The 12,153-nt window shown below is 48.4% G+C and overlaps 2 protein-coding genes across 2 annotated transcripts; both read left to right on the top strand.

Moving 5' to 3' along the window:
• Positions 1–2,739: 2,739 nt before the first annotated feature.
• Positions 2,740–4,459, top strand: PpBr36_10772 (uncharacterized protein; the record flags this gene model as incomplete). The annotated part of the gene is made up of 4 exons (XM_029897880.1): positions 2,740–3,045; positions 3,185–3,557; positions 3,677–3,818; positions 3,919–4,459. The coding sequence occupies 4 exons, from the start codon at positions 2,740–2,742 to the stop codon at positions 4,457–4,459; spliced, it is 1,362 nt and encodes a 453-aa protein (XP_029743754.1).
• A 3,272-nt stretch (positions 4,460–7,731) lies between these two features.
• On the top strand, positions 7,732–9,459 carry PpBr36_10773 (uncharacterized protein; the record flags this gene model as incomplete). The annotated part of the gene is made up of 1 exon (XM_029897881.1): positions 7,732–9,459. The coding sequence occupies one exon, from the start codon at positions 7,732–7,734 to the stop codon at positions 9,457–9,459; it is 1,728 nt and encodes a 575-aa protein (XP_029743799.1).
• Positions 9,460–12,153: the final 2,694 nt, after the last annotated feature.

A 12,153-nucleotide genomic window follows, 5' to 3' on the forward strand; every position in this document is an offset into this window, starting at 1 on the left:
AAATCGATTGATGCCATCCAATTTCTACCAGCCTGGGCAGGGCACTTGTTTCCACGACATACAGTAAACGAAAAAGAACGCGCCGTGATGCGCACGTTTACGTCTCATTCACAGCAGCCGTCTTCTGGGTTAGGTACCTTAGGACCCGCTGCCTAGATCACTATGCCAGGGCGCGACTATCCCTCTAGCTACTCCACTAAGGTTGAGGCTCTGCCCTATGCTGCACTTGACTGCATAACTGCTCGGGCATTTTGGTCGTGCCGGGAGATTGAGAGCTGGTCGACTGGTCTAAATGTTTTGATGGCATTGGCAAATATGCTTATATGAATTTTCGCTGTGCTTACATTTTGCGTCGATCCAGGCCAATCGGTCGGATGCTGGATGAGAAAACGCCAACGCCCACATTATTTCGCTCCCCTATGCTCGGGTTTCTTTCAATTTCTGAATCCTTTTCATCCTTCTTCTTCTTCTGTCCCAGTCACGCATTCACATTCTCTGCAGGTAGATCTGGCGTTCTCCTGATAATCAAGCGATGGCCGAAACCATCCAAAGTTTTTTTTTTCTTTTTCTTTTTTTTTTTTTCTCCATTGAAGTCCGCGAAATTCATCGCCACCTCCCGGACTGCTCAGAGCTGCGGACAATCCCCATTTATCAGCAGATCCCAGACCGTTCCAAGTCCTTATCGGCAAATGACAAGGCCGCCACTGCATCAAACGTTCCACCGACCTACCTCCGCTAGTATATATGATGATATATCTTTGTTCCTTGACTCGCACTACATATGCCCAGGCCCTGCCCAACTTCCTTTGCCACGTCTAGAACCCACCCAGACAAGTTTCTGTTTTGTTTCGAGCTTGGTGGTGCACAGCTGCCATCCTAGTCCCTCGCCTCTCGGGTCATCCTTTTCGCAAACTTCAGCAATTTGAACCATGTTTTTTGTGGTTCGCAGTTAGTAATCTGCGACTTTGGCATGCTCTATCCTGTCGCCCGACGCTCTGGCCGACGGTTCTCGAAGCCAGATATCGATCTGGATGCAGCGAGTAGTCGGTTTACTTTATTTCGGCTTGCCCATGACACGTTCATGCCAAACAGCTTAACCTACAACCTACATGAATCGTCCGACAAACTGAAAAACTTTCCATCTCTGCCACAGCTGTCATCAAGAATCACATCTCGGTTCACAGCGCTCGCCATCGTCATTTTGCGTCAGCCTAGGAGTAAGTTTTACGTCAACCGGGCATCGCGTGCAATAGTAACTCGAGTGAGTTGGCACTAGTGTCAGTGATTCTTGGGGTTTGAACAGCAGCATCATGAGTTCACCATCATCGGGCAAACAATGCAAAAGCTTGCATTCCAGAAAAAAAGAAAAGAAAAAGCTTCAGTTGGCGGTCTGATACCATTTGTTGACCGACATTGGTATCGTTGTACTCCCACTCGCACACAACTTACTAACTTTTACTGCAAGACACCACTTTGTGCTATACGCATCTGCCCACCACTTCACATGCATTCGATTTGAGCCATATCTTGGATCCCCACGCTTACTCGCGCCCCGTCTTGCTAGCGTCGAGGTCCTTTTCGTGGACTTGAAACTTGTTCAAGTGAGAATGAGCGGCTCAATTCATCAAATGCTCACCCATCCTAATCCCTACCATCTGCCCAATGTCTGTATACTTTGTCAAATTGTTTGGCGCCAGTCCGTTTTGGATCATTTCCAAAGACCATTATGAGATCAAACGAATGACTGAGACAACAGTCTTGATGATCCCCCAAAGAGGGCTGAGAGCCTGAGAGCGGAGTTCTCCTAGTCATGTCCGCGGTCAAAATTCTTTGTTCTTGGCGCCCCTTACGCAGTATTAAGCTTTCGCCGACTAGTCCGGAAGAGGGATAAGTATTTGGGGCGACTTGGGATGGGCAACGGCTGCACGCGCAAATGGCAGGGAAAATTCCCAGCAGAGTTCAGGAACAGTTTGACATGCCTCAAACCAAGTTTCTTTAGCTTAACTTCGAGTTTCCTACTTGAGATAAAGGTGATTCTAAAGCGAATCGTCCTGGTAGCTGTTGATCGTACCCACGCCTTTCCTTGACCAGAACAAGGTCATGCTTTCGGGGACCAAGTGATTGTTTGTGGTAAGCCTTCACATTGGCCAATCCCTTGACAAATTGGCTGGTCGACCGAGAGAAGCATCCTTGGCATCCAATACTGGTAGCGAGACATCCGCCAAGTAACCTTGTTCCGGTTGCCATGGGGTCAAAACTAACCTGATATGGCAGTTGGTCAATGAAGGTGTGTGGAAGAGCCTCATGGTGAATGACCAATCTTTACAAACGTCGCCAACGTCCGATCACCAGATCTTGGCAGGGGCCGGACTGGGACAGCAACGATCAACGACGTCTGCCCCAGCGCCACTTTGCTATATGTCGGCAGCGGTTGACGGGCCGATTAACTCGCCTTGTTGTTTCGCAACCGCTCCAGGCGGACTTGGGAGAGAAAGAAATGTCGATTTCTTTTGTGTTGGACTTTCCGGAATCTCGTAGGAGTATCAGCTCCTGTGGCACCTCTTTTCGTCATGCCCTGTGCGCCACTGCTTGAAATTCGGTTTACATATCTGTTTGAGCATCGGCTCCCATCGCCTCCATCGTGGTAGCCCACCACCGTTTGCGCTTGGTTCACCACCAAGTTGCTAGTCAGCGGGGGAAAAAAAAAGAGAAAAAAAAAAGAAAAGAAAAGAAAAGACCATGGCGCCTCTCAACGAGACGTTACGGCAGCGAGTTCAAGGTCATCCCCACACGCGGCTCAACACAACGGGTCTTTCCTTTCCAGAGTCCTCCCCGTATAGCAACACGGACCTTGAAAGCCTCGCCCTGTTGGACGACATCAATTCCACGGCCGGGTTTGATGAAAGGGCAGTGCGAGAGGTGGAAACTGGCCTTTGGGTCATGATCACCCTGTCTGCGCTATTCCTTGGCTTGAGATTGTATTGCAAACGCAAAAATCCCACCTCCAAACTCCGCTGGGAAGATGCTGTCCTGGCGGCATCATGGGTTAGTTCCGTCAACCCTCTTTCCTTTGGTCCAAGCCTTTTTTTTTGTTGTTGAACTGTGCTGTGGCAAACCGCAAAATTGAGCGCTAGAACTCTCTAGCTGACGGACCATTGATCATGATAACCAACCAAATAAAAAGATAATGCTCCTACTAAACGCGGGCCTGACGACCCTCCTCATACACATGGGGCTGGGCTCGCCAGACTTTGCACTCACCCTCGAAAACGTCGAGGACGTGGCACTGGTGGGGCTGTCGTCGCTCACCACGGGCATCGTGGCGCAGGCGTGGTCCAAGACTTCCTTTGCCATGACGCTCCTGCGCATGACCGAGGGCTGGTGGCACCACGTCGTCTTGATCTCCATCGTGACTGTCAACCTCCTCTTCGGCGTGTCTGCCACCCTCTTCTGGGTAGGCTGCGGCCCTATCGAGAAGAGGTGGAGACCGTTGATCCCTGGAAAGTGCGACGATGACGCCCTGGACCGCGCCGCTACCTTTGGGGTCATTGTGAGCGGTAAGCAGTACTCCCTCCGTGGACAAAGATGGTGGTCTGTTTCTGCTGTACGAAGCCAGGCTGAATGAAGGGGGGCAATGAGCTAATTCTTTTGTGGTGTGATGCTCTATGTGCATTAGTCTATTCCGGCTTGGTCGACATCTTGTTGTCTATTTTACCCTGGCCCATCTTGCTCAAGTGGACCAAGAAGACGTCTTCGCACCAGCATCTAAGCAAGAGGGAAAAGATTGGCGTCGCCGTCGCGATGAGCATTGGCATATTGTACGTGAAGCTTTGTTTTTGCTCTTTCTTCCGCTTCCGCTAAACACCAAGGAGAAAAAAAAGACAACCGCTAACAAAAAACAAACAAACAAACAAACAGCGCCGGCATCACCGCCTTCGTCAAAGCCAGATACATGACGTCCTTCTACAACCCCAGCATAGATCTGGGCGACGACGTCGGACGGCTGACGAGCTGGTCGGCCGCCGAGACGACCGTGACCATCATGGCGTCGAGCATCCCGGTGCTGCGGGTGCTGGTGCGCGACGTGGCCAACAAGGAAGGCCGCCGCCTCGCGTCGACGCTGGCGTCGTCCCGCTTGGTGCCCCACCACCCAAAGCGCACCTCGAGCATGGTCTCGCAGAAGCGGCCGCTCACCTCGCCGCCCACGCCCACGACACCCACCACGCCGTCCACGCCCAGGCCGCTGGTCGAAACCCACGAGGACGTGCTCGTGCCCCGCGTCGCCGCGGCCCCATCGCCCACCGTCAAGCACTACAGCAGACCGCTGCCGCTGCTGCCGCATCAGACGGAGGACAGATCCAGGGCCCGCCGCGAGGGTTGGTATGTCCTGCGCGACAACGTCGGCGGGCGCGGCAGTCGCGGCAGTCGCGGACGGGGTGCGGACGGTGCTGGTGCATAACCTGCGCCGGGTCAGGGCGACGGGGGGTTATGGCGAGCGAAATGGATCGTGGAAAGTGAGGATAGTTGTGTTTTTTTTTGGGGGGGGCGGACGGTCGAGAAGCGAGGTTCTCCGTCTTTGTAAGTCAGTCCATGTCTGAAGTGCTCTTGTGGATGGGGGAGAGGAGGAGCGGGATGCACTGCCAGAGATGACGTGGGTAGTGTCCTGTGCGATTTAGCATGCTAGAATGGGTCTGTGTTCTGTCATCACTTTTTGAAGCAAGCTTAGATACCAAGTTGAACGTTTTTTTTCTTTTTTCTTTTTTTTTTTTTTTCTTTTCCCTGGGCATGACTGCGGCCAAGGTTCGTAGCTTGTGAGTCTCGTGGAGCTCCGGTTGAGGGGGAATATTGGTTAGTATGGCATCACGTCTAAGCTTGAGATGATCTGAAGTCCTCGTTGTTGTTGTTGTTGTTGCGGACACCGCGAATGGTGTGCTGATGACAAGCCCAACTGCCAAGACTCGGCCACATTATATCTATGGTTCGGGGCGAAATAAAGATGCCTCCCAGGCCGTCGGACTAGGCCCACCCAATGACTCGAGCAGCTGCTTTGCACAAGGTGCATGTCGTGATCGGATATTGTCGAATTTACATGAAAGCGCCCACGTGTTTCTAGCGAGTGTTTGTTTCTTCTCTCTTCTTTCTTCTCGTATTCGTCCCCTAGCGAACGTGTCTCTTTTTTTCTTTTCTTGATTATTCAAATAGTTCAATCACAAAGTTGTTGACAGTCCGAGCTGATTAAACTGCCGACGGGTCACGCATCACAAAAGAATAGGAATAAGAAGATCACAGCATCTAAAAAAAATCTCCGCAGCAAATCAAAAAAATGTGCTGATGCTTTGCATCAACCGGGCCGGGCGGTGGGGGAAAAACGGGATGGGCATGCCGAAAGGGTTTTCTTTCTTTTTTCCTTCTTCTTTTTCAGACGCCCGATGATCAGGAATTGAGTTTTAGATCTTTTGGTATTCCTATTTTTTTTTTTTTTTTTGCCTTTGCCTTTGCCTTTGCTCAGTGTCTCGAATCCCATTCGCCCTTGGTGTTTTTTGCCCCGCAGTCTTGTAAATTCATCCAAGCTTCCCGTGCGGGGGAAGAAACAAAATGGCTGCGCCTTGTAGGGCCGTATAGTTTGAGACGGCGCATACGCTCGGCTTTGAAGAGAGGGAACGGGGACTAAAGGGATGACGGACTTGACGGGCGGTCTGGGGAAGCAGTGTTTTTTTTTTTTTTTTTTTGTTTTTCGTTCCTGCACAATTGCGGAAATACTATACCATAAGCAAAGAGCGGGGAAGACGCAAAAAAAGAAAAATTCAAAGACGTTGCAGTTCAAATCATCTCAAGAAAAAAACATTTTAGTTTGAGGCTTGCAGGCGGGGAAGAGATCCCGCTAATCTTTTGGTGTGTCAACTCCTCTCTCTGACAGACAAAAAAAAAAAAAAAAAAGAAAGCCAAGACTGCCCATTGGGGCTGTGCTCCAATAGGGATGGGAAACTCGGTTCTTTCTGACAGCGATGGGTTCGCGGTCTTGTCTTTTCATGGGCTGCCAAGCCGAGATCTTGAAGTGACAGTGCTGATGTCATGGCACGACTTAGAGTAACCATCTTCTCCTCACGCGGGGGACTTGAAGGTGTTTTTGTCTTGGCATATAGGGTTTAGTATAGACGAACAGCGAAAGTAGCGAAGCGTCAAGTAGTGAAAAATAAACAGAGCATAGGTAGCCGAGTCTAGTCCTGCGGTGATCCTTCACGCATCTAGCCATAATACTGTCAAGTTTTTGTTGGGACGCTTACGAACTATATCTCATATCGAAGACACACAGTGTTCGTTCCCCAATATCTTCTCTGGTTTCCTTGCTCCGGTTCGGCGGCCTTTGCGTTTGTACTTAAAGTCTGGAACCTGAGGGACCCTTTCCGGAATGCGGAGAAGCTTCAGGAGCTTGGACTCATCTAGTTTTCGCTGCCGATGTGGTCCCATGTTTGTCATTGACGGTTCGGGAAAACCCCTCAGACAAAGCGGTGTGCTTACCTTACACGGCAAAAAGGGTTTTTTTTTTGGTTTTTTTTTTGCTTGACGCAGGTACCTTTTCCGTCTGTCGAGCTTTGGGCGCTTGCCGGCGCCAAACATGCACATCATGCAGGACGTTACCCATAAAAACAACTAAAAAGGAAAGCTGCGTGGGTTTCCCGATGCAGGTCGCTTTGACAGTGCAGCAAAAAGGGGTCTTTTGCCATGTGTGAAAAACAAGGTTTTTTTTTTTCAGTTTCTGCATTCCTTTTGGTTCCGTCGTTGACAAGCAGTCCAGACCCGGAGTGCAATGCTGTGCAACATGTGTACAATAATGCAAACCACGCAAGGTTTTCTCTTGTGTAAGCATTGGAAGAACCCAAAAAGAATGGACAAATGGCTCCCCCGCTCATACACGTACAGCAAACAAAAGCAGAGCTTTGAAAAAAAGAAAAAAAATCCCAACAAATACTGCCTCCTCACTACCTCGCGTTCCGATTTGCTGCCGGAGGGGGGGGCGGGATCTGGGCTGTCTGGATGAAGCCGCAACGGTCCAATGAAATCGAAACCGCGCCGCCCGAACGCTGCAGGATACTCTGGTGGAATTCTCCTCGTTCGCTCTTTTGACATCACAGTGCAAGAGTGAGTGCATCTTCGGTCTCGAACCGCTTTGGCTTTTTTCTTTTTTCTTTTTGTCTTTGCTTCCACCGGGTTCCCCTCCCGATCAGGGCGTAGTGATACGAGCAAATAAACAAGGGACCAACAGTATGGAAAACTCACTGTGGCGATCATGTTCGGAACATGCCCAGACGCGATCCGTTACGGCCGTGGCAACCCGTCTGAGTTGGGCAGGATACTTTCCTTACGGCATGGATCGGTGAGCCCACTTGGACGTGCGGAGGATGGGGAAGCCCCATGCGTCTAGAGGAATGGACGGAGCTTAGTCTTGGCTCTTCAAGGCGAAGACGAAAGATGGGTGGAGGACATGGCGTCTTGGCCCTTGAAGATTCGACTATTTAAAGGGGTCGATCACGCCATCGAATCCAGCACGTCTTTTTGTATCACACCAGCACTCATCCAACGGTCAAACGAACAACAGTAGTTTGACTCTTTCACAACCTTAACACAAATTTACTTCTCTTCGACTTTGGGACAGACAACCCCAAGGTCACTCCCCCTTATAAAAAAAGAAAAAAAAAAAAGCTTCGCAGCTTCCTTCCTCCACCAACCAAAATGGGTGACATGAGCCGCTTCCCCGAGTCCTCTGGCCGCCAGGTCTCGATCGACCCTTATGCGCTCGTCTCGGCCATCATGGGCAGCCAGGTCCGCAGCGGAGAGGCTTCGACGGCGACGGAGCGCGAGTATGAGGATCTCGTCGACCTCCCCCGCCGCGAAGAGCACAACGACGAGGAGACGGAGATGAACGAGGGCCGTGGGCCCCGCCCGGACCACCCGCCCAGGAACGTCTGCGTCGGGGCGGCCAACCCCTACGCCATCGTCGAGGCCATGCTCGGCCGGCGCATCGACAAGTACAACACGCAGGTGACGGAGCTCATGGCCAACGTGCTCCAGACCGACTACGACGAGCTCTTCGACATGAAGCACCACTCGCTGCTGTACGCGGGCCTCAGGCTCAACGAGAGGGAGCGCAAGGCCGAGCGCTTCTCGCAGAACGACATGAAGATCATCGACGAGAGGGACCTCGTCACGCCCGACCTGTCGCGCGTCCACCGCATCAAGGACCTCGAGCGCGTCGGGATCCAGGACGTCGAGAACATCAAGGTCAAGGTGGCGAGGCTGCAGAACGGCAAGCTCAGGCTGGTGCTGCACGCGCACCAGCTCGGGCGGACCGTGACCAACAGGGACGTGACGCGGTCCATCAACGACCTCGTCACCCCCTTCCGCCGACACCACGGCGGCCACAGGGGAGGCCGTTGGACGCCACCCAACGGATCGTGGCGCGACATGTACGACTACTTCTTCCAGATCTTCAACCGCAGGCTGGTCGAGGACGTCAACATGTTCCGCATCGGCAGGGAGTACAACATGAACGCCCTGGGCCAGATCACGGCCAACACCAGGCCGTTCACGTCATACAACCGCTTCGACGACCCGCAGCAGGGCTGCAGCACCAACAGCTGGCTCATCGCCGCGCTCTTCTCCGTCTACTGGGCGGACCCATGCTCCATCAACCGCGACACGCGCCTGTACGGCAGCGAACAGCACCGCCGACGAAGGGGCGGTGGCGGTGGCGGTTGCGGCAGGCGGCCGGACAGCAGCGAGGACGAGGAGCGCGAGGGCGAGGGCGAGAGGCGGGTGCTGAGCATCAAGTTCCACGACAAGGGCGGCGACAACAACAACACGACGCAGGTGGTGGACGTCAACTACGAGATCCCCATGAACAACTCCAACAACGAGCCGCTCTACTGCCGCGCGTCGGACGGGGCCGACATCTGGCCGTCGCTGTACGAGAAGGCCTTTGCCAAGTGGATCACGGGCACCGACAGCGACCAGCCCGACATCACGCAGACGCACTGCGGCGACCCCATCAAGGCCATGGCCCAGATCAACGGCCGCGAGCCCATGTACTACCAGTGCGAGAGGCACAACGCCACCGACCTCGTCGGCCTGGTGCGCCACAACTGCGTCAACTTCAAGACCATCAACCCCATGACCGCCTTCACCTACGCCACCGGCGACCAGTTCCGCGGCGCCAACATCGTCGCCAACCATGCCTACTCCGTCCTGGGCTACGCCATCCTCGGCGGCCGCCAGTACATGGTCCTGCGCAACCCGTGGGGCGTCTCCGAGCCCCAGGGTCTGAGCAGCTACCCGGGCCTCGTCTCACGCGTCGAGACCGACTTCTGGACCCCGGCTGCCCTGCTCGACCACGGCGGTCTGTTTGCCCTCGAGGCCGAGGCATTCAAGCGCTGCTTTGCCTACATTGGTGTTGCCAAATAAGCAAATGGGTTCATCCAAGCTGGGGGTGGCTCACCTTGGGAATTGTTGGAATAATATTGTGTTAGTTTTTGGGGTTTTTATCTGGTTTGCTGGGTTTGGTTTGACTTTTTTTTTCAACCAAAACAAAAGTTTTTTTTCCCTGGGGGAAAAAAAAGGGACCAAAAAAAAAGTTGTGGAAAAAGTATTGCAAAGAACAAACATCTCCCCGTCACTACCTTGAATGTATCTACTTGACAGCTGTTAATAAGATGGTATTTGGGTATGGACTGGGTCAGCCTTTATGGGATCTGGTCAAGTCGATTAGCTAGTCGTCTATAGCTTGAATCCGACGTCCTCTCCTTAATCATGTTTTTGCGGGTAGTGTTATTGTTGCGACTCGTTGGAAAACAGAATACTTGGGGGCTGTGTGTTGTGGGCCCCCTCAAAGAGTAGTCTCAGGGCTCATCCCTGAAGCCCAGAGCTCCGCAATTGATCCACTTCGTTCGCTTCGCTCCACTTCGTGGCTCAATTGCGGCTTTGCAATATACCTGTGGGTCCATCCAAAAAACGCTTTGGTTTAGGTCTGAGGACAATTTGTCGATTTTCGCCGCTTATGGCGGTATTTTCGTCAATTTGCCGACAAATACTCCCATATTATTCGATAACCACATAAAATATTAAAAAAAAAATACATTGTTAAAAATAGGAATTAATAGGTTTTTTATATAAAATTGAAATTTTTTTAGCATATTCCTTTAATTAGAAACTTAATATAGGCCGCTTTTAATCCGTTTATAGCGGTATCCTATACCCAGCCCATTAACCCCATCGATATTTATTTTTTATTTTCTCAATACCAGGTATTAGTATTTAAAATTTATATATGGAAAATTGTTTTATTAAAAGGAATTTTAACATATAGATTTTATTATAAAAAACGCAATATTAATATTTTAGCAATTCGTATAGCGTTAATATTATATTTTACGTTATTTATCCGATTATAAAAAAATTATAATTCCCGCAAATTTACGTATATCTTTTACCAAATCGTATATTTATAATATTTGGAAATACGTTTATATATTCCTCGTTTTCCCAGCAAATCGACGCTTTTTTTTCGGTTGCAATCCCGCAAACGCGGCGGCAAATATTTCCCCCAACGTGCACTTTTTCCCGGAATTATACGCCAAAACCAAAACTTTTAAAAATATAAATTTACAATATAAATTCGTTTCCTTAATTACCATATAGTTTTTGAATATTTACAAACCCCTTAATGTTCCTGCACGAATCCCATATTATAACCAAATAAAGTGTATATACCGGGTTTTATATAATATAAAAAAGGTTATTTTACTGGTAAAAACCGGGTACGGGAAAAATATAATATTGCAAATTACATTAATTATTCGCAATAATACCATTATTATCCAAATAATTCCATTAAATAAATTAAAGTAAAAACAATTGCGCAATATATAACGTTATCCCACGGCGAACCCCAAATTAATCGATTAATCCATTTTAAACGTAAATATAAATATACATTTTTTATTACCAAAACTAATTTTATATAATATAACTTTTTTTGGAACCCGCAAACCGTTTGTAAATATACGTATATTTTCCAAAACCCGGAACAAATTACCGGTTACCGATTTTTTAAATTTTTTCGAAACTTTATATTCCATTAACGTATCGCATTATTTATTATTAATAAATTTTATATAATTTTACAGTGGAAAGATTTTAAAAAATCGTTTTCCATATTGCGTTTGGTCCGGGTAATTATACCAGTAAACGTATTTATATTCGGGTACACCGCAATTTTTACAGCAAAAATTAAAATTTACGTTTTTAACCAATTATATTATAAAAAAATAATCCGTTTCATTAAAACGCCTTTCGACCGACCCGAAATTACGATTAAAATATAATATTTGAAACGCAAAACCCTAATTAACGATTACCGTCGCCTCCTATTCCTAATAGGGAATATTATATTATTATCCGCCTCCCGTATTCCCAGAATTATTATATATATGGACGCCAGGAACCGCATTATTTAAATACGCCAATTTTTAATAAAAATCCTCGTATCCAAGAAATTTACCGAACGAAACGCTACCGATATAATTATCCGGTATAATGCATTTATATTTAAAATCGATAAAACTAAAATATACGCAAAATTTTCCAAACCGGATTTTAAAATTCGCATTATATTTTCCATTTTATTTTTAAATATAGGTATGGATATACTTAATATGGAACGCGTAATGCAATGGGGCGCGTTAATATTAAACGACCCCGCAAATTTATAGTAAAAATTCAGACCAACCGCACGCGGGCCAAACCGCAAAAAAACCGTATATTTTTTACGCCTTATTAGTATTTCGATACGCAGGGGTCCATCGCCAAATATAAATTAATTAGACCAAAATTATTAAGCAAATTAACCAAATAACCCGCGGTATTACGAGGAAACGCTAAAGATTTACAAACTACCGATTTAAATATTTTAACGTATTTATTAACGCGGTTATTCCCCATTAGTTTTTTACGTATTTTTAAATTTAATTTTAACGATAATAACCCGGCAAAAACGTCGGAATTATAATAAACCGGCCTTTTGGGTATATTCGAACCACGCGTTCCGCCCTATTGGATATAATAGGAAATAATAAACAGGAAAAAATTAAAAAAGGAGGC

The sequence above is a fragment of the Pyricularia pennisetigena genome, assembly GCF_004337985.1.
Source record: "Pyricularia pennisetigena strain Br36 chromosome 4 map unlocalized Pyricularia_pennisetigena_Br36_Scf_11, whole genome shotgun sequence".
Lineage (NCBI taxonomy): Eukaryota > Fungi > Ascomycota > Sordariomycetes > Magnaporthales > Pyriculariaceae > Pyricularia > Pyricularia pennisetigena.